This window comes from Populus nigra, chromosome 11, assembly GCF_951802175.1.
Source record: "Populus nigra chromosome 11, ddPopNigr1.1, whole genome shotgun sequence".
NCBI classification, from domain to species: Eukaryota; Viridiplantae; Streptophyta; class Magnoliopsida; order Malpighiales; family Salicaceae; genus Populus; species Populus nigra.
The window spans coordinates 4,148,241-4,174,871 of NC_084862.1; the positions used below are offsets into that span (position 1 = coordinate 4,148,241).

The following is a 26,631-nucleotide window of genomic DNA, read 5'->3' on the forward strand; positions in this document are numbered from 1 at the left end:
CAAGTCGTCCCTTGCTTCTGCTATTTCAACTGGGAGTCTCCAGATGAACAACCGAACTTATTAAATCGATTAATTAGAATATTTCAGAAAAATTTTAGTTCGATTTTGACTTCATAAATTTAAAACCAAAAAACTTCATCCAAATTAATTTAGTTAAAAATAAATCAAAGTAAAAAAAAACTAAAATAAAAAAAACCCAAAATAAACAGAAAATAACACTCTCTTTAGTATTATTTTCATGGAACTTCTAAACCAGGGCTATGATATCAAAGAATGCAACAATTTCATGGAACTTCTCCACAGTTGCCTGTTGGGCTAGCATAGAAAACCCACTCGATTATTGCGCCTTTTCATCTGTAAGAAATGTGGAAGAAGCTTTTCAATGACAGTTGCAAAGCAAAATTTGACCTCATTGTGCCAAAGCTTTTCGTTTTATATGCGTGAACCATAGTTACAGGACACAGCTCAGGAGTTGACCTGTCCCTAGACCTTGTAGGTATGTAAATTGACTTGGCTCAATTTAATTAAGGAATATTATTTTAATTATGGTCTAAACTATATTCCTTTTTATTTCACTAATTTTGAGCTTTAACTTCAAAATCAATTATTCCAATACACATAAATTCCAACATAAATGAATTCAAAAAAACTTTGTGATAGATTAAAAAACTTCTAGTTCCGCCCTAAAAGGCTTGTATAATAACTTAAAATACTTTTTTTGTTATAACCCGGGGTGTTCGAGTCAGCTTACGCGCACCACGACTAATCCCCGAACTTACTGAATGCCCTACAAACTTAGTAGACAGGTAAGGCACTACGAGAATAACAACTATGCACGTTGAAGCTTGAACTCAAAATACAAAAATAAAAAAACCTTACCAAGACTACTGGTGCGATAACTTAAAATACTTCTTTTCATGGACGATAACTTCAAATTCTAAGTATGGTTAAGTTAAAGGCACACTAATTGCTTTATCTACACTTAGATCTAGTAAAAACCAACTGATAACTGGAAAAGTTTTGATTCCCAAAAAAATAAAAAAAATATTTAAAATATAAAAGAAAGAAAATTTAAAGAAGTTAAGAATTAAAAGCAAAAAAAAAAAAATAAAGGTTGAAAAAGTCTTCCACTTTATAATTTTTATTCCATTAATCAAAACTATCTCACAAGCTCAAAGAAAAATATAAAAATAACATAATCCTAAAACATTTAACTATTAACCCAACCCATTAATTAAAATTTTCTAATATAAATATCAAAATAAATAAAATAAAATAATAAAATAGACTCAAATGAGCTCAGTTTCCTAACCAGAGAGTAACAAATTAAGCCATTTTATATTGTCTTTATTCATATACTCGTGTAATTTGCAGTATAAATTCAGTGTCGTCACCAGATCAAATTCTGTCTCTGTATCACAAATAAAAAAAATCATATCATGAAATAATCTAACAAGTTATATGATTAAATAGTTAAAAAGTTGTACTCATAATTGGTGAATTAATTTCTACAAGATGCATGCCAATGGAACACAACATTGAAAATATGCAACTAAAATTTGTATTTCACAAAATTTTGATTTTGTACTTGAATTGTGAGATGTGCAATGATGTGTTATAAATTTTGCAGCAAATCAGAAATATAAAAAGACTTGACTTCTGGACATTAGTTCCTGAATTCTTTCTTCAATTAAAATTCTTGTGCTCATTTCATTTCTTGATAACAAAGCGAATCCAAACTCTTGTATCTTGAACAACAACCAACGAAGTAAGGGATAGCTATGGCAGTTTATAAAGAATTAAGGATAAAGAAGACGAGCAGACCTGCAAAATGAAACAGAAACCCTTATAAGCTTGAGATATCAGCAGCATGTATCGTGATCTTTTTCCGGTCAACATAGACATGAGGGATGTGGGCAATAAAAGGCCAGTCCATGCTTGTTCTCGTTTCACATATTCTCAGCAACTTGGGACAGTTGTAGATTTCCAAAATTTGCAATGCTTTCATGCAACCCTCTGGTAGAGAATTGAGCTCGGGACAATCAGAAATGTCAAGCCTTTGAAGTAATTTGAGGTCATGAATCCACTCTGGCAAAGTCTTCAAGCCAACACAGCCTTCAATCTTTAAATCTTGCAACGATGTAACTTCATGAATTCCATCCGGTATAGATTCTAATTGTGGCATATATCCGATTTTCAGTCTCCGAAGGCTCTTCAGTCCTCGAAATTGCAAGCTGTTCTCTTCATCGCAATCTGACATATCAAGTGCTCTGCACTCTTTGATTTCAAGCTCTTCGAGGGAGGTGAGATATTGCAATCCCAGGAACAGTGACGTTAGGCTTCCACAACCACGAATGGAGAGAGAACGGAGTGACCTTAAACCCCTTAAACTTTCCTCTGGCAGAGATGACAGATTTGGACAATTCTCTATGGTTAGATGCTCAAGGTAAGTGAGGTTTTGTAGTCCCAACTCTGACATTGAAACAAGATCCAAGACGCTGTCGATACACAAATGCTTCAGTTTAAGTGTGGAGGGGAAGGAAGGAAGTGAAGTGTTTCTTCCTGATGCTGAACTCCCTTCTATTGAAGCAAGACCCACCATTGACCACTGCACCAGCCCAGCATTTACATCCTTGAACTCCACTTCATTAAGAAATGGATGCAATGGCAAGTTTGATAGATTTGGACAGTGGCCAATGGTTAATTTTGAAAGACAAGGAAATGACGGCAGAACTAGCTGCTGCTGTAGTGGCTGTTGCTTCTCCTCACAGGCTGCTACTGATGGAAGTGATATTCCTGCTGTTTCGGTTGTCGTTTCTACTGTTGCTTCATCATTATTAACCACAGAAACTTCTTCCCTCCACCATCCCTTAAAATTGCGCAAGTCAAAGAGTCGAAGTTCTTGTAGGCTTGGGAAGAACAGTGCCGATTTTTCTTCTCTTTTTCCTCTCTTGGATAGATTGCCCCTGACTGAATACAATGAAGAAGACCCATTGCTGCTATTCTCGATGTACTCCAAAGCCGTAACCTCTTCAAGTTTCAGAACCTTGAGCATAGGTAGCCGACTAAACATCGGGAGTTCTAAGCATCTGTAACACCTCCATATGATGATCTCCTGCAGATTCGGGAGCAATAAAGACAAGTTAAGCACCATCCAACTTGGAAACTTTCCAGCTCTATACCCGTAAATGTGAAACTCCTTAAGATTAGAATGTGGCTGAAAGCTTTCTAGCAACACTTCATCTTCATCAATAACTCTGTCATCATTAACTCCTCTGGTCCATTCTAATCTCAAGACCTCCAAGTTCTCTTTTCCCTTCAAATTCGCTTCCCTTAATTCCGCTACAGAAACCTTCAATTTTTCCAGCTTTGAAATTTTGAACTCTCCTCGTAGGTCGTTTAGGCCATTTAATTCCCACAGGCGTGCACTGAGATCAGGGGAGGAGCCATACTTGCCAACTACAAATTGTGTTAATGTCTGAAGAGCAGTTAGTTGCCCCAGACCATTTGGCATGTGCGTCAAACCAGTACAGTGGTCAATCTCAAGATGCCTAAGACTGATCATTTTACTGATATGTCTTGGCAATGCTTCTAACCTTTTGCAGGAAGAGAGTTTGAGTGTCTGCAAATTCTTCAGTCTGGTAATGCAACGGGGGAGTCTTTTTAGATCTTCGTTCTTGGAGAGATCAAGATACCGCAAATGCTTCAACTTACTGATTGAACTAGGCACAATGTCAACCCCTGTGTTATGGAAATCTAATGCACGCAAGCACCTGAAACTGGAAATAATTGTATCATGGGGAGCCTGATTCAGTATTTTACGATAAACTGGTTGCACAGGCAGCACAAATGTCCGAATTTTGTTTGCTTTGAACAAAGAGGGGGGGATTTTCTGCGATGAATCTAATTCAAAGTCAAGGGATACATGACGAATTCTTTCACTTATATTTTCTGCATTAGAATCGACTGAAGAGCTCTCACTTCCACCAACTAATAGGGCAAGGTCATGCATCAGATCGTGCATTCCGCAACTCACCACATCACCCCATTCACCATACTCTAAATCTTGGAAGAAGGATCGCCGAGCTAAATCCATGAAACACTGATGACCGACTTCCTCAGGATGTTGCATTCCATCGGCTGGCTGCAGAATACCTTGTGCCATCCAGAGTTTTATCAGTGTTTGCTTATTAATTTCGTAGTCCTTTGGGAACAAGGAACAGTAAGCAAAGCAATTCTTCAAGCATGGCGGAAGTAGCTCATAGCTCAACTTCAATATCGGTAATATGTCATTCTCATTTTGAGGTATCATGGAAAGATCTCTGTCTTTAAAGGAGAGCCACTCAGTTTCTGTATCCTTGCAGTAAAGAAGGCTTCCCATAGTCCTTATGGCAAGGGGAACTCCAGCACATTTTTTAACAACCTCCTTTCCGATTGCTACAAGTCTTGTATTCTCAAATTCTTTCCCTTGTTTAAAAGCTAACTTCTCAAACAAAGACCATGACTCATCTTCAGAAAGACTTCTGAGGAAGTATGGTTTAGCTGTGCCAGTAATTGTTGCGATCAACTGAGTGCGTGTCGTCACCACAACCTTACTCCCCCTTGCGCCACCCATTAACAGATCCCTCAGTTTTAGCCATCTCTCACGGTTATCATTCCATACATCATCCAAAATAAGCAAAAATTTCTTGCCATCTATTTCTTTTCCAAGACGAGTTAACAAGGAATCCATCTCAAGGCCATCACATTTAGTATTAGTTGCAGATTCCAAAATTTTTTGAACTATTAACTTCACATCAAAAACATCAGAAACACACACCCAAATTCTTAGCTCAAAATGCCTTCGTATTTTCTCAGAATTGTAAACGAGCTGCACAAGAGTAGTCTTTCCTAGCCCCCCAATGCCAACTACTGGTATAACAGAAACATTCTCCTCAGTGTTAGAGTGCAACAGCAATTCTACAATGGCCAATTTATCATCCTCTCTCCCCACAACTTCTTCAACGCAAACAAAAGAATGAGTCTGCTCCCTGTCTACACTAACAGTAGGCATCTGTCTGGGGTGGTCTGTCAAATGGAATTTGCTTCTGTCTGAAGCTATGTCATTCAGTCTCTCCCTAATTGCCTTAATCTTATAAGACATGTTAAAACCATATGCAGTCGTCTTTATCTTCGAAAAGAAAGCACATACCTCTATCGCCTTCTTATCCTGCATCATCAGCTGCTGTTGCAACATTTCCGTGGAGAAATCATCCAGCAAATCATCTGCATCATAAATTGCATCTTTAAGCTTTTGGAGCCAATCTCTAACCTCATGGCTTTTTGTTTGCTGCTCCTCTGCATCAAGAAATATTGCTTTGATAACAGAGGCAGTATTCCTTAGTTTTTCAAGCTCGTCCTTAACACCCCATATCAGTCCCATCTCTTGCAGGGCCAGGTTCCCTAGTTTTCCCAAGATTCTATCAGTAATACTGACCAAAATAGCTTCTGTCATTTGATTTACTGGTTGATTGGGAGATGGAAATCCCAACTATAATTGTTTTTTTTTTTCGTATTTTTTGTTTGATTAGCAAGGAAAGTTTCGCTATAAATGCCTTTACGATTGATTGGCAAGAAATAGCTAACAAGAACAAGAAAGTGGCAGAGGTTGTGCTGCAAGGAGCTGGAGCTGTCAAGAGTTAATGAAGAAGCATACAAATCTTGCACTCGAAGGTGGAATGGTGAAGATTGACCCCAATTGATGGGAAAAAATGGCACCAATCGTTAGTCTACATCGGGACCAATTGCAACAAACTAGGAATATAAAACGCATATGTGAACATTCATCGCTGTTTTGATGCCAACGCGCACATGATCTCCCAAATTGTTTTTTATGAAAACTAGCAACAAACAAACAATGCAGTCGTTGTTCCACCAACTATTTAATTCCATAAAATATTGTAAGAAATGAAGCCACTACGTACTTTCCAAAGAGAAAACTGAGAAAATATCTCTGGAATATAAAAGAGATTTCCAAGTATCCTGAATTGTTAAAAGAGAAGTGCAATTAATGCTTCCGGGTTGGAAAAAATAAACAAAATTTTGTTCTCTTCTTAAGAAAAGTCTGTTTCCAGGAGGTTGGAGTACCATTCTTTATACACCAATCATCACCCCCTCCGAAGTCTTAGTTCCTGTTTGGAAATGGAGCTAAAAAATAATTCAAAGACTTGTCGCGCACGTAAAAGGACATGTATCGTTTTTTTCTCGTTAAGGGCCAATAGTGTTCCAAGAAGATGAGCAAACCTTTCCCTTTCCCTTTCTCTTTTTCTTTTTCTTTATATATATAAAGAGAAGGTCAATCATTACGAAGTAAAAAGAAAAAAAGAAAGGAGCACCCAGCTCTGAGAAAGGGGCAAAAAGATGCATTCCAAATTCTTTCAAAGAAAATGCAGGCGTCACAACCAGATCAGGAGGAACTGCTTGTGATCTTTTTGTTGCAGACACTTTAATCACACCAGAAGTCCAACAAGTACTTTGATCACAGCCAAAATGATGACTTCCCATCAATCTATATATAATGCTTCTCCACTAATAATAATTAATTAAACAAATATACTCGGGGTGTAGGCAAGTATGGATGTCTCCATAATCAGCACCCAAAATCACACTTTTCCAGTAGAGGACAAGGGAGAGGAAGACGAAAGCTAGCTAGGCAACCTGGGACAGAACTCCTAAACTGGAAAGCTGGCACTATTCTATGGATTGGAAGAAAGAAATCCCATTGATGATCAAAACAGGACGTACTTTCTCAACAGCCTCTAGCAATAGGGGTGTAAAAGAACCGCTGCATGCGACAAAGAGTCTAATAATCATCAAAGCATGATGACATCTATAAAATAAAATTGTCAAAATGGTTAATAACCGGCAAATCCGTCAAGTTAGAATGGTGACACGGAGTTCAAAAGTCGGTTTTTTTTTTTTAATCTTCCGTTTGATTTACGCCCCAGTTGAGTTATAGTTGGATCTTGATTTTGAAAATAAAATTCATTTATGGACCAGACGGTCACCTGCATACGCTACGCTGCTTGGCTCCTTTTTTAATCTAATGACTAACTTTTTTTTTTATTTTTTAGTGTGCAAATAATACTAAAAAATACGAAAGATATTTTCCCAATCAATCTTTAAATAGTTTCAATTTGGAGAAAATTATACCAATTCCTGTCATGAGATTAAAAACACTTTCAAGTCATAATATTCATTAATATTACCATCACCAATATACCACTTCACCACCGGCGCCATCTAGCACTCTAACATTAATCTACGCTATATACGTGCTCTCTTTAACTTCAAAAAATACCTAATAAATATTTTAAGCAACAATTTAAAAGAAAAAAAAATAAAAAGGAAGGGAGTACGCTCATTAAAGTCCATCCCTTTATCAAATTAAGTTGGAATATACCTTGTTCAACAAAATTACTTATTGGCTAGGGATTTTTGAACTAGCTTTGGATTTGTAATGGTAGCCTATCAAAGGTTTTCTTGTTATTTTTCTTGGCTAGTTAATGGTTTGGCTAAGGATTTTTGGGTTTCGCAATGTGAGACTATGTATTTTCTAGGTTTCTCCTCCTCATTTATGCATTTGAATCCCTTTTCAGCCTGTCCTTGTCAACCAAGTTGCTTTTTATTTAAAAAAAAAAGAAAAAGAAAATTTTATAGGAACCTAAAATCGGATTATGATAATTGTTATTTCTTTACAATGCTTGTGATAGAAAGTCTTGTAAGAGACTTTAGGTAGTAAGTTTATAAAGAAGAAACGATAAAAGGATGTGGATTTACTAAATCAAGAATTCTCAAAGTGATGGGATATTCAAGAATGTCTTTGAGAATGACAAATCTAGAGGGTAAGGGTTCAAAAGCGCACTCGGAAGATAACAGTACCAAAAGCATTATCTAAAAGAGACAAGGGCTAAACAACGCACTACTTGGGGGTGAGGGCTCAAAGGTGCACTCAGAAGAAAAAAATGTTAAAAGCACTATGTAAAAGAGATAGGGCTAAACAAAGCATTATCTAGAAGGTGAGGGCTGAAAGACACGCTTAGAAGAAAATAGTGCTAAAAGCACTATCTAAAAAAAGATAGGGGTTAAACAACTCAATATCTAAAAGGCGATGACTCAAAGGCGCACTAAAAAAAATAGTGTTATAAGGATTATCTAAAAGAAATAAAGAGCTAAACAGCGCACTACCTAAAGAGTAAGGGTTCAAAAACGCGCTCAAAAGAAAATAGTATCAAAAGCCCTATGTAAAATAAATAGGGCTAAACAACACATTATCTGTAAGACGAGGGCTCAAAGGCTCATTTAGAAGAAAATAGTGCAAAAAAAACTATGCAAAGCAGATAGGGTTAAACAATGAACTATTTGGAAGATGAGGGTTCAAAGGCACACTCAGAAGAAAATAATGACAAAAGCACTATCTAGAAGAGATAGGACGCACTATCTAGAGGATAAGGGCTTAAAGGTGTGCTTAGAAAAAAATAGTGTTAAAAGCACTATATAAAACAAATGTGGCTAAACGATGCACTATTTGGAAAGTAAGGGCTCAAAAGCGCAATCAAAAGAAAATAATGCCAAGGATATTGTCTAAAATGAGTGGCTTAAAAGCACATTCGAAATGGTATGCTTTAAATTTACATACACATAACCTTAAATATATCTCATGATCTCATATTTTGAAAATTAGGTTTTCTTTGTCTTTTTATTGGCAGGAATTAAACCTCTGATAGTTTCTCTTTGTTGGGAAAAAAATTAAATATGTTAAGGGTTCTTTTCTTGGACCCCCTGTAAATATCAAAGCGCAATGCTTTGAGGTTAATACGCACGTATTTTTATCTAAAAAACATAGGTCCCCTTTCTTCATGAACTTTGTCTCTCAAAGCTTTAATCTTTGTAACAAGTTTTCATGGCTCCTTCGTTTTTGCCTACTTAAGCTATAACTTGTGTACTTGATCTTTAGGAAGGATATGCTCATTTGATGAGCTTAGATGATCTTTACTTACCCTATTATTTGGCATTGTTATCTCAATGATTATGACCTTTCAAGGATCTCACATTTATCACTCTAACTATATGAGTACCCCTGCGAGGGTGTTATGACCATCGTTCAGTATTCACCATACCAACTCCATAATAGCTTTCCTCAAAAGATATGAGAGGATTTAAACAACTTGCTTCTTATTTTATGAGGCTGGTTACGACATAATCATCGAATAAGCAAGAAGCATTTTACCTATAGGGAATAGGCTAAAAAAGAATTGTTATGCTGCTAAATCCATGATAAAACCCTTTGGCCTAGGATACTAGAAAATTAACATGTGTCCAAACTTAAGCATGTTGTACTACCTAGAAAATATAGATTTGACCAAATGTAAAACCTGTGGACATGCTCTATATAAACTTATAATTGGAAGGGGAAGAAATTTTATCGCACATAGAAAATTGATATATTTTCCAATCACTCATAGACTACAAAGGTTATTCATGTCTTCAAAGACTGTTGAGAACATGACATGACATCATTTATAAGATACAAAAAATGGAGTGATGGTGCATCATTTCAATGGTGAAGCATGGAAATGGCTTAATAGGATGCATCCTCAGATTTTAATGAAACCATAGAACGTATATATTAGGTTATATATAAAAGGATTCAATCCATTTAGGTTATTTTCTGCACCATATTCTTGTTAGTTGGTTATACTCGTAGTTTACAACTTGCAATCGAAGATATGTATAAGGCTGAAGTTTATTATCTTATCTATGATCATACTCGGTCCTAATAGCCCGGGTAAAAATATAGATGTTTTTCTTTGACCATTGATTGATGAGCTAAAACAATTACGATTATTCAAAACTTTGATATATGATGTCTCGATGAAACATAATTTTCAAATGAAGACAACTTTGATGTGGACTATTAATAATTTTCCTGTGTATAGAATGGTTTCTGGTTGAAACATGCATGAAAAATTAATATGTCCATACTAACACGATCAAAGAGTTGATGTCTTATCCCAAGTGCAGGAGTGTCGAAGTAATAAATAACCCGGTAAGACCAGGGTCGAACCACAGGGAGGTGAACTATATAAATTATAAATAATAATGATAATGATGATGATGATGATGATGATGAAAATGATATTGATGTTGAAGAGAACTTTGAAATGTAATATTGATGTAAGGATTAAACAATGATAAAACAGATGTCAATGTTAGAGGATCCACTAATGGTATTTCAAATAAATATAATATAAACTCTTTTTATTACTCAACTAGAAACCACATACAAAGGAGGTTCCAATCAGATGATTTATCGTTATTAGCTCATTATAAATTATTAACATGATCATATTAATCATCTTATCTAAGTAACACCATACTTGTAAATATTTTCAGGTATTCATGATGCTAACGTATGTTAACAACAAATCAAATTTCAATCATAACAACGATGTCTGCCGAAAACTATGAAGGATCAAGCATTTGATGTACCAAGTGTTATACAATGCAAATCTAGATTAACCATTTAACAAGCAAAGTATTAAGAATTAGTAAGATAAAACATGTTAATAACAATCTTTCTTGGATATAAACATTAAAGTCCATGTTGAGTTTATATTATGTTTATTCTAACACCATTAGTGAAACCTTTTCACCTTGACATAACTAACTTAGCTAAACATAATGAAGAAGAAGAACATAAATAAACAAGATAAGAACATGATTATGATATAAGTTAACTAAGTATATTAAAGGAAATGAAAAAGCATAAACAAGAGATTAATATAGCATGAAAGAAAACTTGAACATTACAAAAAGAGAAAGCAAGAAAATGATTTTGATCTGAAAAATAAGATGACTAAATACATGGCAAATGTCTCCTTTTATAAGCTAAAATTCAGAGCTATTGATTGGTTGACTAAGAAAATAGTTGGTGGCCAACCATTGATTTGGTGGCTGGTTTTTGACATTATTGGCTGTTGGTTATTGATATTGTTGGCTGATTATTGATATTATTGGCTGGCCAAAACATCATTGCTAACATCAGAATTAGAGCCCCTTGAACCATAAAAGTTGTGGGCAATTGTCTCAGCTTTCCAACAAAAAAAACCAGAGCTCATTTGGACTTCTAGAACTCAAGATATGAGCTAAAAACTGAACAGTGTCTAAGCTGCAGGACAGATTCCAACTTCTCTGGTGTTCCTAAGATTTGAACTTAAAAACGGTAGAATTGAGTCTTAGACTTCACATAAAAGTTTTAGGTCTATGTCTTAGCTTTCCATCCATATAAAGAAGACTTAAATCCAAGGTCTACAACTCTAGTTATGATCCAATAACCGAATGGTGTTCCAGTTTGGAATTGAACCAACATCTCTTCTCTTAGCTTAGTCCTCTTTTTGTCTCTTCACTTTCAATAGTTAATTACATCAATCAATCATTTGAATTGTGAGATATACCTACATTCAAAATAAGCATTTACCATAAATTAAAGATATATTATATTATCAGACTTGTTATTATAAAACATGCTTTAGTTAGGGAATTTAATGATACTTTAATGCAATATGATGATATAAAGCCTTAATGAGAATGCACTTTTAAGTACTAATCACATACTATATAGAAAATAACAAGGCCTTCACCTTAACAATTATATGACATGGTCTCATAGTACAAGGATATTGTGTTTGATTTTCAATTTGGTAAACAGAAATTTTCTGGTTTTGGTGTGACCCACAATTGGGTATAACAAAGTATTTTTTTGGGAGCTTTCTTATTAAAAAAACTAATCTCCTTCACCATAGTTTGGGTGTCATACATATTGAAAAGAATGTGTTTGAAAATATTTTTGACAAGGTGATGAACGGGAAAAGAAAGACAACGGACAACATGAATGCTAAAATGATATACCTTTGTTTTGTCACCATAAGAATAATAGTTGGTTTATGATGGGTCATGGATTGCAAAGCCCAAAGCTAGTTTTCTCTTAGATAAAAATGCATAATTATTTGTCCACCAATGGTTTAAGAATCTGTGTTTTCCTGATAGATATGCTTCAAACATATCTAGATTGGTGAATTTGAAAGATAGTAGATTGTATGGAATGAAGAGTCATGACTATCACGTGTTTATGCAACAACTCATTCCATTTGCTTATGATGATTTATTACCAAAGGGGATATGAGATGCACTCATAAAGATTAGTTATTTTTTTAGAGATATATGCTCTAACAAGTTATATACCCAACATATGGAGAAGTTTGAAATGAATATCGTCTAGACAATTTGCAAACTTGAGATGATATTCCCTTCATCTTTTTTCGACTCAATGGAGCATCTACCCATATATCTACTGCTTGAGGCAAATGTTAGAGACCATGTCTAGTATAGATAGATGTATCCATTCGAGAGGTTAGAGATTACACGTTCATCCTAATTAAATTTATATTGTTTTTTTTTTAATTTAAGACATTCAGTTAATTTCATACATATATTTGTTCAACCTAAAGAAAAAATTTTAAAAAATGTGCTTGTCGAGGCTTCGATATATGAGGCTTATATTGTTGAAGATATCTCAACATTTATCTCGTTTTATTTTGAGTCTCATTTAAGAACAAGAATAAACTATGTTCTAAGACATGATGACAGTGAAAAAGTTCTTTCAAGTGGAAATTTATCAATATTTTTCCATGCTAGATGACCTGTAAAAAAAAAAATAGTGAGTGGAAGATACTTGATAGAAATCAAATTAAGACATGCACATTATTATATGCTATTTAACCGCGATGAATTAAGACATTTTATTCAGTAAGAACAATATTAATATGTTGTTATTTTTAAATACATTTTTTCTTATACTCTCATAAACTTATAGATTGAAAAACTCATCACAGGCAACATCGTTAGTTTTTACTATATCAAAATTCATATCTTATTGAATCTCAAATTTTCTAATTACAAGATGAATAATTTGCAACATGATTTATAAAACATGTAACCACTACTTAATAATTCTTATCTCTCGTAATACTTAATTTTATTAAACATTTCTCTTTAACTGTTAATGGTTATAATCATGTACCAAGTTTATCAATTTTTATAATTTCACCATATACAGATAAATAAAAACATATTTATGTGTTTTTTTTCAATAAGGAATTTGTTTTTTGTATTTGTCTGAAATTTTAAAGAAAAAAACAGGTATATTTAATATTGGATCAATATCTTACAGAGTAAATTTACAACCCAAATATTAAATAAAAATATTGAAAAACATGCGAGTGATCCACAAATAATTTTAAAATGGTCCCTGAATTTTTTTAAAATTTTTTGAAATTATTTGATGCCTTTTTGGAAAAAACACAAAAAAAAAATATAACTGAAAAAAATACTAGGGCATATTTGCCAAACATACCTTTAATTAAAAATGTTTTTAAATCATCCAAACACTGCCTTTTAAAAAATGGATTAAGCCCCACCATGTGGGTTGGGCTTTTTGGCCCAAAGCCCAAGCCTACAAATATGACCCAAAATCAAAAAAGAAAGAATGAAGATTAAAAGAGAAAAAAACATTTTAATTTACTTAAGAACACGAAGAACACTTGGAAAATCCCAGAAAACATAAATTCCAAATAAGACCAGATCATGTCAAATTGAAGGCATAAAGGGATGTAAAAACAATATTCAAATAAGATTTTGAGGTTGGATTAACACAACAAACAACATAATTTCAGTGTTTTTAAACCCTTATGATCCTAGATTAATGATCAAAAAGCTAAAGTGCATGTGTAGGAGCTAACAAATGATAAAAAAAGACATGAAAAACAAGGACCTAAGACAATGTTCAATAGATGAACATCAACTTATAAAAGCAATGAAAACCTAGAAAAGGGTAGCAAAGACTTTACACATAGAAAATGCATAAAACATAGAAATAACAACCAAAGCCTTGCAACTATATATTGGTTAAACATGCTCAACATAACTTTTTTGAACTATCAAAACAACAAAAAATAAAAACATCAAGAGCAAAATAGCAAGCAAAGTCTATAATGACAGCAAGCAAAAATAACATTCTCTTAGGCAAAAACATTGTTTCATTGGTTATTTCCATTGTTTTTAAACTTAAACCTCATGTTTGTAACTCCAAACAAACCTAGAAAGCTACTCGGTGTGACCCTTAAATATTTACATCAATTTAAGCTAGATTTGAGGTAATAGATCACCACATCTCAACATGTTAGATCGGTTCTTATAACTATAGTCTAAACTATAGTTTTGAAATTTGGAACCCGGAGTTAAAACCAGGCCAAGTTGAAGAAAAAATAAGGAAAGAAAAAACTCGGTGTGACCCGGTGGGTTGACCCGATGACCCGGCAAGACCCTGTTGCAACTCGTTGATTTTTTTCACTAAAATGATCTCGTTTTGATTTTTAAAAACAAAAAATTGACCTAAACACCTGGTTAAAACTCAAAACCCGGGCCTTGGATGGGGCTGGCCACCGGACCGGGTCTGAAAACTATGATCTAAACTCTGTCCCTTTTTATTTCACTAATTTTGAGCTTTAACTTCAAAATCAATCATTCCAAATACACATAAATTCCAACTTAAATGATTTATATATATAAAAAAAACTTTGTGTTAGATTAAAAAACTTCTAGTTCCGTACGTGCTCCATATTTGACTCTGAATTTTTAAATAGGACGTTGCAAACAACCCCAAAAGGCTTGTATGATAACTTAAAATACTTCTTTTCATGGACGATAACTTCAAATTCTAAGTAAAGGTTAAGTAAAAGGCTCATATGCACACTAATTGCTTTATCTACACTCAGATCTAGTACAAGCCAACTGATAACTGGAAAAGTTTTGATTCCCATTAAATCGGATAGAAGTATTTCAAATGCAACCATTCGAACAAAAAATAAAAATAAATAAATAAATAAAGTAGAAAAGAAAGAAACTTCAAAGAAAGAATTTAAGAATTAAAAGCAGAGAAAAAAAAACCAAAAAAGAATAAGAATAAGGGTTGGAAAAATCTTCAACTATATAATTTTTATTCAATTCAACAAAATTATCTCACAAACTAAAAGAAAAACATATAAATATCATAACCCTAAAATATTTAATTATTAAACTCAATTTATCAATTATAATTTTCTAATATAAATAACTAAAATAAAAAAAGTAAATTAATAAAATAGATTTAAATGTGCTCGGTCTCCGAACCATAGAGTAACAAGTTATAACATTATATGTCGTTTTTATTCATGTACTCGTATAATTTGTAGACGTCTAATCTCCTCACCAAATCAGATGTTGACTCTGATTCACAAATAAAAACAATCATATCACAAAAAGATCTAACATGTTATAATTGAATAGTTAAAGCCTCATACTCATAATTGATGAATTCATCGGTTAAATTTCTATTAGATGCATGCCAATGGAACACAACGTTGAAAATATGCAACTTAAATTTGTATTTCACAAAATTTTGATTTAGTACTTGAATTGTGAGATGAGCAATGATGTGTTATAAATTTGCAGCAAATCAGAAATATAAAAAGACTTGACTTCTGGACATTAATTCCTGAATTCTTTCTTCAATTAAAATTCTTGTGCTCATTTAATTTCTTGATAACAAAGCGAATCCAAACTCTTGTATCTTGAACAACAACCAACGAAGCAAGGGATAGCTATGGCAGTTTATAAAGAATTAAGGATAAAGAAGACGAGCAGACCTGCAAAATGAAACAGAAACCCTTATAAGCTTGAGATATCAGCAGCATGTATCGTCATCTTTTTCCGGTCAACATAGACATGAGGGATGTGGGCAATAAAAGGCCAGTCCATGCTTGTTCTCGTTTCACATATTCTCAGCAACTTGGGACAGTTGTAGATTTCCAAAATTTGCAATGATTTCATGCAACCCTGTGGTAGAGAATTGAGCTCGGGACAATCAGAAATGTCAAGCCTTTGAAGTAATTTGAGGTCATGAATCCACTCTGGCAAAGTCTTCAAGCCAACACAGCCTTCAATCTTTAAATCTTGCAACGATGTAACTTCATGAATTCCATCCGGTATAGATTCTAATTGTGGCATATATCCGATTTTCAGTCTTCGAAGGCTCTTCATTCCTCGAAATTGCAAGCTGTTCTCTTCATCGCAATCTGACATATCAAGTGCTCTGCACTCTTCGATTTCAAGCTCTTCGAGGGATGTGAGATATTGCAATCCCAGGAACAGTGACGTTAGGCTTCCACAACCACGAATGGAGAGAAAACGGAGTGACCTTAAACCCCTTAAACTTTCCTCTGGAAGAGATGACAGATTTGGACAATTCTCTATGGTTAGATGCTCAAGGTAAGTGAGGTTTTGTAGTCCCAGCTCTGAAATTGAAACAAGATCCATGACGCTGTCAATACACAAATGCTTCAGTTTAAGAGTGGAGGGGAAGGAAGGAAGTGAAGTGTTTCTTCTTGATGCTGAACTCCCTTCTATTGAAGCAAGACCCACCATTGACCACCGCACCAGCCCAGCATTTACATCCTTGAACTCCACTTCATTAAGAAATGGATGCAATGGCAAGTTTGATAGATTTGGACAGTGGCCAATGGTTAATTTTGAAAGACAAGGAAATGATGGCAGAACTAGCTGCTGCTGTAGTGGCTGCTGCTTCTCACAGGCTGCTACTGATGGAAGTGATATTCCTGCTGTTTCGGTTGTCGTTTCTACTGTTGCTTCATCATTATTAACCACAGAAACTTCTTCCCTCCACCATCCCTTAAAGTTACGCAAGTCGAAGAGTCGAAGTTCTTGTAGGCTTGGGAAGAACAGTGCCGATTTTTCTTCTCTTTTTCCTCTCTTGGATAGATTGCCCCTGACTGAAAACAATGAAGAAGACCCATTGCTGCTATTCTCGATGTACTCCAAAGCCGTAACCTCTTCAAGTTTCAGAACCTTGAGCATAGGTAGCCGACTAAACATCGGGAGTTCTAAGCATCTGTAACACCTCCATATGATGATCTCCTGAAGATTCGGGAGCAATAAAGACAAGTTAAGCACCATCCAACTTGGAAACTTTCCAGCTCTATACCCGTAAATGTGAAACTCCTTAAGATTAGAATGTGGCTGAAAGCTTTCTAGCAACACTTCATCTTCGTCAATAACTCTGTCATCATTAACTCCTCTGGTCCATTCTAATCTCAAGACCTCCAAGTTCTCTTTTCCCTTCAAATTCGCTTCCCTTGATTCCGTTGCAGAAACCTTCAATTTTTCCAGCTTTGAAATTTTGAACTCTCCTCGGAGGTCGTTTAGGCCATTTAATTCCCTCAGGCGTGCACTGAGATCAGGGGAGGAGCCATACTTGCCAACTACAAATTGTGTTAATGTCTGAAGAGCAGTTAGTTGCCCCAGACCATTTGGCATGTGCGTCAAACCAGTACACTGGTCAATCTCAAGATGCCTAAGACTGATCATTTTACTGATATGTCTTGGCAATGCTTCTAACCTTTTGCAGGAAGAGAGTTTGAGTGTCTGCAAATTCTTCAGTCTCGCAATGCAACGGGGGAGTCTTTTTAGATCTTCGTTCTTGGAGAGATCAAGATACCGCAAATGCTTCAACTTACTGATTGAACTAGGCACAATGTCAACCCCTGTGTTATGGAAATCTAATGCACGCAAGCACCTGAAACTGGAAATAATTGTATCATGGGGAGCCTGATTCAGTATTTTACGATAAACTGGTTGCACAGGCAGCACAAATGTCCGAATTTTGTTTGCTTTGAACAAAGAGGGGGGGATTTTCTGCGATGAATCTAATTCAAAGTCAAGGGATACATGACGAATTCTTTCACTTATATTTTCTGCATTAGAATCGACTGTAGAGCTCTCACTTCCACCAACTAATAGGGCAAGGTCATGCATCAGATCGTGCATTCCGCAACTCACCACATCACCCCATTCACCATACTCTAAATCTTGGAAGAAGGATCGCCGAGCTAAATCCATGAAACACTGATGACCGACTTCCTCAGGATGTTGCATTCCATCGGCTGGCTGCAGAAAACCTTGTGCCATCCAGAGTTTTATCAGTGTTTGCTTATTAATTTCGTAGTCCTTTGGGAACAAGGAACAGTAAGCAAAGCAATTCTTCAAGCATGGCGGAAGTAGCTCATAGCTCAACTTCAATATCGGTAATATGTCATTCTCATTTTGAGGTATCATGGAAAGATCTCTGTCTTTAAAAGAGAGCCACTCAGTTTCAGTATCCTTGCAGTAAAGAAGGCTTCCCATAGTCCTTATGGCAAGGGGAACTCCAGCACATTTTTTAACAACCTCCTTTCCGATTGCTACAAGTCTTGTATTCTCAAATTCTTTCCCTTGTTTAAAAGCTAACTTCTCAAACAAAGACCATGACTCATCTTCAGAAAGATTTCTGAGGAAGTATGGTTTAGCTGTGCCAGTAATTGTTGCGATCAACTGAGTGCGTGTCGTCACCACAACCTTACTCCCCCTTGCGCCACCCATTAACAGATCCCTCAGTTTTAGCCATCTCTCACGGTTATCATTCCATACATCATCCAAAATAAGCAAAAATTTCTTGCCATCTATTTCTTTTCCAAGACGAGTTAACAAGGAATCCATCTCAAGGCCATCACATTTAGTATTAGTTGCAGATTCCAAAATTTTTTGAACTATTAACTTCACATCAAAAACATCAGAAACACACACCCAAATTCTTAGCTCAAAATGCCTTCGTATTTTCTCAGAATTGTAAACGAGCTGCACAAGAGTAGTCTTTCCTAGCCCCCCAATGCCAACTACTGGTATAACAGAAACATTCTCCTCAGTGTTAGAGTGCAACAGCAATTCTACAATGGCCAATTTATCATCCTCTCTCCCCACAACTTCTTCAACGCAAACAAAAGAATGAGTCTGCTCCCTCTCTACACCAACACTAGGCATCTGTCTGGGGTGGTCTGTCAAATGGAATTTGCTTCTGTCTGAAGCTATGTCATTCAGTCTCTCCCTAATTGCCTTAATCTTACAAGACATGGTAAAACCATATGCAGTCTTCTTTATCTTCGAAAAGAGAGCACATACCTCTATCGCCTTCTGATCCTGCATCATCAGCTGCTGTTGCAACATTTCCGTGGAGAAATCATCCAGCAAATCATCTGCATCATAAATGGCATCTTTAAGCTTTTGGAGCCAATCTCTAACCTCATGGCTTTTTGTTTGCTGCTCCTCTGCATCAAGAAATATTGCTTTGATAACAGAGGCAGTATTCCTTAGTTTTTCAAGCTCGTCCTTGACACCCCATATCAGTGCTATCTCTTGCAGGGCCAGGTTCCCTAGTTTTCCCAAGATTCTATCAGTAATACTGACCAAAACAGCTTCTGTCATTTGATTTACTGGTTGATTGGGAGATGGAAATCCCAACTATAATTGTTTTTTTTTTCTTTTTTGTATTTTTTGTTTGATTAGCAAGGAAGTTTCGCTATTATTTGCCTTTACAATTGACTGGCAACAAATAGCTAACAAGAACAAGAAAGTGGCAGAGGTTGTGCTGCAAGGAGCAGGAGCTGTAAAGAGTTAATGAAGAAGCATTCAAATCATCCACACGAAGGTGGAATGGTGAAGATTGACCCCAAATGATGGGACACATGAGTTGGGCTTTCTACCCCAAAGTCCAAGCCAACAAATATAACTCAAAATTAATAATAATAAAAAAAGAATAAAGATTAAAAGAGAAAAAATATTTGAATTTACTTAAAAACACAAAAAATACTCGGAAAAACCTAGAAAATATATATTCAAAACAAGACTAGATCATGTCAAATTGAAAGCATAAAAGCATGTAAAAACAATATTTAAATAAGATTTTGAGGTTGGATTAACACAAGAATTAACATAATTTCACAATTATTTGATTCTTTGTGAAAAATAAAATGAAAGAATCAAAAATCAAATACTATGATTTTAATGCTTTTAAACCTTATGATCCTATATTAATAATCAAGAAGCTAAAGTGCATATGTAGGAGCTAACAAACAATAAAAAAAACATGAAAAACAAGGACTCAATAGATAAATATCGACCCAGAAAAGCAATGAAAATCTAGAAAAGAATAGCAAAGACTTTAAACTTAGAAAATATATAAAACCCAGAAACAACAATCAAAGCCTTGCAACTATATATTAGTTAAGCATGCTCAATATAATTTTTTTGAACTATCAAAACAACAAGAAATAAAAAATCAAGAGCAAAATAACAAGCAAAGTACATAATGACAATAAGAAAAAATAACATTCTTTTAGGCAAAAACATTATTTCATTGATTCTTCCCATTGTTTTTAAACTCAAACCTCATGTTTGCAACTCCAAACAAACCTAGCAAGCTATTCAAATTAATCTAATCCACAAGCAACATTTGTACTTAACATATCTTACCATTGCTCAAAATTGATTAACTAATCATTAAAACATGCTAAAATATATTTCAAACTGATATTTAACATTCTAATAAACAATTATAAATATCAAACTAAATTGTGGCAAGACTAAACATCTAAAAACAAATATTTATTACATTTAAATTAATAAATAACTTCAAAAGATGCCTAACAAATATTTTGAGTAGCAATTTAACAGAAAAAAAATAAAAAGAGAGGTGTGTGCTTATTAAACTTCATCTCTTCATCAAAGTTGAAACATACCTCGTCCAAAATAGTTGCTTCTTAGTTAGGAATTATTGAACTAACTTTGGACTTGTATTGAATGGCCTATCAAAGACTTTCTTGCTGTTTTTTTAGCTAGTTAATGGTTTGGCTGAGGATTTTTGGATTTTGCAGTATAAAATGTTTATTTTCTAGGTTTTTCTTTCTCATTTATGCATTTGAATTTCTTTTTAGCATATCCTCCCCAACCAAGTTGCTTCTTTCCTTTTTTTAAAAAAAAAATAGAGACATTTATTTGGAAATAAAAAATTAGGTTTAGGTATTTAACCAGAAATGGCAAGTATTCAATTTTAATTTAAATTACTTAAAACAAGTTAAATAAAAGAAATTGTGATATTTTTTATAAAATAGTATTTAATTTTTGCTTAGTTTCACCTTCTTTTATTTCACATTAAACATATCGTAAATTTTTCCTAATTAATTTAATTTCTCTACATAACATTAAAAAAATATTATAAATGGAGAAAGACTAATACGAATATATTCTTAGATGACGACACCCTTTTTGTGTGAGGAAACATATTTAAATATGATAAAACACCTTTCTAAAGTACTTTAAATCTCAATTCAAATAAAATAACTTATTTAGAACAATTAATTGTATCATGAAGTTATTATTTAATAGTTTTTTTTTCAATTTAATTTTTATTTAAGTAGCATCACATATTAGAATGATACTTATAAAAAATAGAGTTTTTATTTGGCCTCTATATTTTTGAATCCTCTAAATCTGTTGTGGATACCATCCTCCTATTTATGCACCCATGCAAAAAATAAAAAAATAAAAGAAAATAAAATCTTTGTTTTCATTAAAGTTATTATAAAAAAATTTAGAAATAAAAGGAAAATCTATGTTCTCAATAAAATTATTATATGAAATTGTGAACGAAAAAATAAAAATAAAAATAAAAATAAAATACAATAAAAAAACATAAATATATGAAGAAAAAAAAAACCACATCAACGAGGCATATATAAATTTGTGGCTCAACGCCGCACAACAAAACACAAACACGGACGACCAAAGCTCCTTCTTTCCCAATATCCACATTATGTGGCCGTGCACATCCTTACCGCCACACACTCTCTTTTCCTCCATTCCCTCTTTTCCTGTCTGATCATTCCCTCCATCTCCCTCCTCCCATGGCCAAAACCACCACTGCTCCCTCCCACCTCACTCCTTTTACTCAAAACCACTCCTTCAACTCTCCACCGCGAACCACCATCTCTTTTTGGCACCGACCCACTTACCCTCCATCCTTTGCATTGCCCATAAACTGCCATTTTGTTGCTCCTTCATGTAAGACACTCAAGTCTAACTGTAGAATAGTGTGCAAGGCAACAGAGGTGTCGTTGACTGAAGAGTCACCGTCTTCTGGTGGAGAGAATTGGGTTCCAGTTGTGCCACTGACTGCCCTGCCTAAGGGAGAAAGAAGAGTGATTATTCAAGATGGAGAGACTATACTGTTGCTATGGTATAAAGACCAGGTTTATGCAATTGAGAATCGGTCTCCTGCAGAAGGGGCCTATACTGAAGGTCTGCTTAATGCCAAGCTCACACAGGTTTGGTATATTTACTTCACTTGTTTTGTATTCATCTCAGTTTTAAACGCTGCAGCAGTATTTTTATTTTTTAAAAAAGATGGTAATGGGAAATGCCAGTTTTTATGGGCTTTTGGATTAGATTTTGATTGAAATGTTTTGATTTGTGAATAATGCCCCTTTTCCTTGTAATTTTGAATCCTAGATTTGAGTGTTGAAAGTCAGAGAGATGCTTTTATTCTTCTCACTGTGGCCTGCTTTGTTTGAAACTACAAGACAATAATTCACGAGTACATCTATTTAGTGGATCCTAGTATCCGAAAGAAGAATTTTTGTATACAAATGTTTAATTGGAACTTGGAAGAATCTTTTGTGCAGAAAGGGAATATATAGTGACTATTAGTAGCCATCTGTTAAGCCATGAGTCCCAGTGCATCGTCTTTGCAAGTGTGTAATTGTTTCTCTAAATTCAGTACTCTTGTCAAATAAAAGGTCAGCTTCTAGAGTGCAAGTGGATAGTAATTGGATATACCTAACATCAGTGGTGAAGGGAAGAGAAGGGAGAGTTAGTAAGCTTTTGGTTACTTTCCTTTAAGCTCCTAATATCTTATAGCTTTCTTACATTTCAAGGTCTGAATTTCTTGATCTCTAAAATAACAGATTCTGGGTACTTGAGAAATTGCAAGAGATTTAAGATGTGATTGAATATAGTTTAGATTGGACCGTTCAACTTAAGAGTTATAAAGTGCTTAGCACTCCTTGGTTATATTGTGTGAAAGCTTAGCAGTTGAAGTTAATGCTTGTTTTCAGATGTCTTCCATGGTGACCGTTGTGAAGGTCCTTCGTGGTTGTAAATGATTGTGTCAGAAACCCAGGATCAGATCAGATTAGCAGTGTTGGTTTTCCATTGTGAGGAAGGCATATCAATCATATAGAGATCAGATAAACTATAGGCATCAGATGAGTTAAATTTAACTTCTTCCTTTTATCCTTTGGTGCATTTAACTGAAGTTTTAAGTCTACAACTCCTCATCCCACAGTCAAAAAAGGATTCGGTGCCTGCTTTGTTCAGCAGAAATGACTACTCTGTTTGTTTATTGACTGTTTATATCCGTAGTTAGGCTGCAAGGTGCAAGTATGATAAAACATATAATTGTCAATCCTTGCTTTAGATCATCTGAATTTTCATAGATTAGGACTTATGGTCTGACATAAAACACCCTCAACAATCTTTAGGATTTATGGCATTGAACTAAGTTTTAAATGTTCTCTCTAACTAACAGACTGTGACTGAAAGTGGGTTTAGTTGTAGTAAGTTTTAATTAGCACTATACAGTATTTAACCTTCGGTTAATAGCTCTGTTATACTAATACAATGCAGTTGCTTCCTTCAACAGACATTCTAAAAAGAAAAAAAAATTCATATAGATATCAAAGTCATACAGTTCCCTTATTTTACCAGCAGTTGAAATCATATTTACAAAAAATTACCACATAGCAAGAATGAAATTATGTCCCCAGCTGCCTTTGGATTCTTGGACACAGGTGAAAATTGACTTTAAAAAAATAAAAATAGAAAGGTGTTTTCCACTGAATTTCACATTTTATGCACATCCAAGACTTGGGAAATTCATTTGTAATCAAGTTTCCTCTGCTATTTTACTGTGACAATAGGAACCTTGCACTTGTCTCTTTGTAGTGGAGTATCTGTCAATACCTTTTGAAACTTAAATGGGTCGTTTTATGTCTATACTTGTTGCGCACTTGTTATATTTTCTTACACCCAAGGGAAAACAAGAAACATGAGAATATTTCCTTATTCTTTCTTTCCCGTAGGATGGTTGCATAGTTTGTCCATCAACTGATAGCACTTTTGATCTTCGGACTGGAGCCATCAAAGAATGGTATCCAAATAACCCCGTGCTTAGAGTTCTCACACCTGCTCTGAGAACGCTTTTCGTGTATCCTGTGAAAACTGATGAAGAAAATATCTACATCAGTATCAGTGGAGGTGTAAAATCTGATGTGTCTGCTGAGATTGTCTTCAGTGGGAAGGCTCAACCTGGTGTGACAGCATCTGATGTCAACGTCGACGAGGTAACTGCTATACTTTGATTTGTCTTAACATAATCATGTGGACTGGATATAAATTGAAAAGAATGTACATATACTCCAATTTTGTGTGGTTGAATTGATAAGTTCTGTCCATGCTTATCAGGTGAGAATGGTAATCGATGAGGGTCAAGAGGGGTTCGGTTTCACCAGCAAGAATGAATTGATAAATGGGCAGGCAGCCATAATTGGCTTCTTGTTTTTGATAGATTTTGAACTCTTGACTGGTAAAGGTGTTCTCAAGGGAACAGGCTTCTTGGACTTCCTATATGCTGCTTCTAATGGTTTCAATTAAACCATTGGGATCCCTCTTTCGAAAAGGATACAGTCTTTGATCCATACAAAGGTGATTTTTCTACGTAGTCACAACACTTTGGTTGTATAAATCTAATCCAACTTCCCAATTTGTTCATCTGCTATTGTATATTGTTGAGAAAATTAAACCATTTCAATCCATGTTTACCTCTTGATTTCATATACCTGAACAATCTGTAGTATAGATACCCATGAAGTTGAATGACATTAGCAATACCATGTTCGGATTTTCTTATAATTCAATTCTACTGAGTAAGACATTTGATATGACCTGGAACAATCTAGCAAGTTAACCTACGCCAACCCAGTACCTGATCTAGGCTAGGTGCCAAAATAAAGTCAATATGCAGTTATTTCAGCAAGTAAAGTGATCTGGATAAGACTTGTTTTGTTTTTTTTATTGTATTTTTTATTTTTTTTTAAATTATGTCATTTAAACTTTTTTTTTTTTCACTCGAGATAACTGTTTAATACATAACTAGAGCCTTACTCTTATATCAAGTTTAATAACCAAGATTTGAAAATTGTTATTCAAATATAAGAGGAGTTTATGGATACAAGGAGTAAGTGATATAAGGAGCAATTTTTTTTTTTTAATCTTTTCCAATAATTGGGAGATTTATTGTGCAATGATCTAACGACAAATATTTTTATAGGTTAATAGAATAAGACTAAGTTCAAGAGGAGATTTAGTTAGTGTATATTATTTTAAAAAAGCTATAATTTTTTATGTAATTATTGGAACAGTTTTAATTTTTATAGAAGGTTCTTCAGGATTAATTCCTTCCTTGATTTTTTTTTTTTATGTTTTTTCTGATTTTACTATTATTTTCTTTGATGTTTTAGGATTTCAACTCTATTATCTAATATACGTCGATTCTTTGACCTATTGAAAGACATTATAAATATTGTTATGAGATTGATTTTATTAGAATAAAATGTAAATTTAAGGTTACTGTTAGCAACTTTTTTAATTCTTTTTTTTTTTGATTTTTTGATTGCTTATTGTCCTTTGTGCTTTCGTCTGTCGAAAGCCCTGAGAATCGTCTGTGTTTGTATCAATTTGACCAAATAATTAGGTGGTTTTTTCAGGAGGACGTACTCTAAATCTTCAAGTTCAGTGACTAATTTGTGTTTGAGAACAAATTCAAGACTCCTTCGCTATATAACCAATTTTAAATCACCAAGCAAAGTTCATCGCCAGGCAAGCTCTCAAATTAATCTCTACATGAAATCATGGTTGAAATTTATTACTCAAGGTATGCACAAGTTAGCCCGAACACCCCGTTAAACTTTTTAAAAAAATACAACTAAAAATCTAATGATTTTGTTTTGCGCAAATAATATATTCTCCCTCCAGCTATCACACGATTCTTGACTAGTTAGACTCGAGAAAAAAATCCTGCAGTAGTCAATTTTATGAGAAAACAAATTAACATCAAATAGGTACTCTCCTTCTGCCTTTTATTTTATTTTTATAATTTTAAATGCCAAGATATTGAGGTCCATATATTGATTGTGTAATCTACAATAGGTGATCAAAGCTTTCTTTTGCTTGCGGATTGTTAGATTTTGTAATTAGTGAGATGAGGAACAAGCTACTAATCCATGTCGCTATAAGGTTAGGCAAGCTCTTCTCTATGAAATCATTCTTAAAGCTGCATGCTTGGAAGGGGTTAGAAAGAGTGGTTCCTGATTTTAACAATTTGATTGTTAATGAGACAAATGATGATATGGAGGTGGAGCTTCTGAACAAGAAACGTATATTGAAATGGGAGAGTTGCTTATACATGAGAGACAAATGATTCAATGTAATATGTTTTTCAAATGATTCAATGTAATATGTTTTTTAAAATGATACGAGATATATTAGTCGCTA

General features: G+C 34.4%; 3 protein-coding genes across 6 annotated transcripts; 1 reads left to right on the plus strand and 2 right to left on the minus strand.

The window, feature by feature from the left end:
* Positions 1-656: 656 nt before the first annotated feature.
* On the minus strand, positions 657-5,856 carry LOC133668276 (putative disease resistance protein RGA4). The gene is made up of 2 exons (XM_062088052.1): positions 1,825-5,856; positions 657-1,411 (listed from the first exon to the last, which is right to left on the minus strand). Exon 1 carries the CDS (start codon positions 5,492-5,494, stop codon positions 1,847-1,849), a length of 3,648 nt encoding a protein of 1,215 aa, XP_061944036.1. The 5' UTR covers positions 5,495-5,856; the 3' UTR covers positions 657-1,411; positions 1,825-1,846.
* Positions 5,857-15,804: 9,948 nt separating this feature from the next.
* LOC133668669 (putative disease resistance protein RGA4) lies at positions 15,805-19,449 on the minus strand. The gene has a single exon (XM_062088624.1). It carries the CDS (start codon positions 19,447-19,449, stop codon positions 15,805-15,807), a length of 3,645 nt encoding a protein of 1,214 aa, XP_061944608.1.
* Positions 19,450-21,777: 2,328 nt separating this feature from the next.
* Positions 21,778-26,631, plus strand: LOC133668497 (uncharacterized). 4 transcript variants are annotated; one of them, XR_009833729.1, is made up of 4 exons: positions 21,778-22,346; positions 24,162-24,422; positions 24,544-24,783; positions 26,379-26,631. XR_009833729.1 is itself a non-coding variant. In XM_062088386.1 (3 exons), the coding sequence occupies exons 1-3, from the start codon at positions 21,927-21,929 to the stop codon at positions 24,730-24,732; spliced, it is 870 nt and encodes a 289-aa protein (XP_061944370.1). In that variant the 5' UTR covers positions 21,778-21,926; the 3' UTR covers positions 24,733-24,990. The 4 variants fall into 4 exon arrangements, 1 of the variants encoding a protein (XP_061944370.1); XR_009833728.1 differs by lacking the exon at positions 26,379-26,631 and adding an exon at positions 25,832-25,955; XR_009833727.1 differs by lacking the exon at positions 26,379-26,631 and adding an exon at positions 25,845-25,955.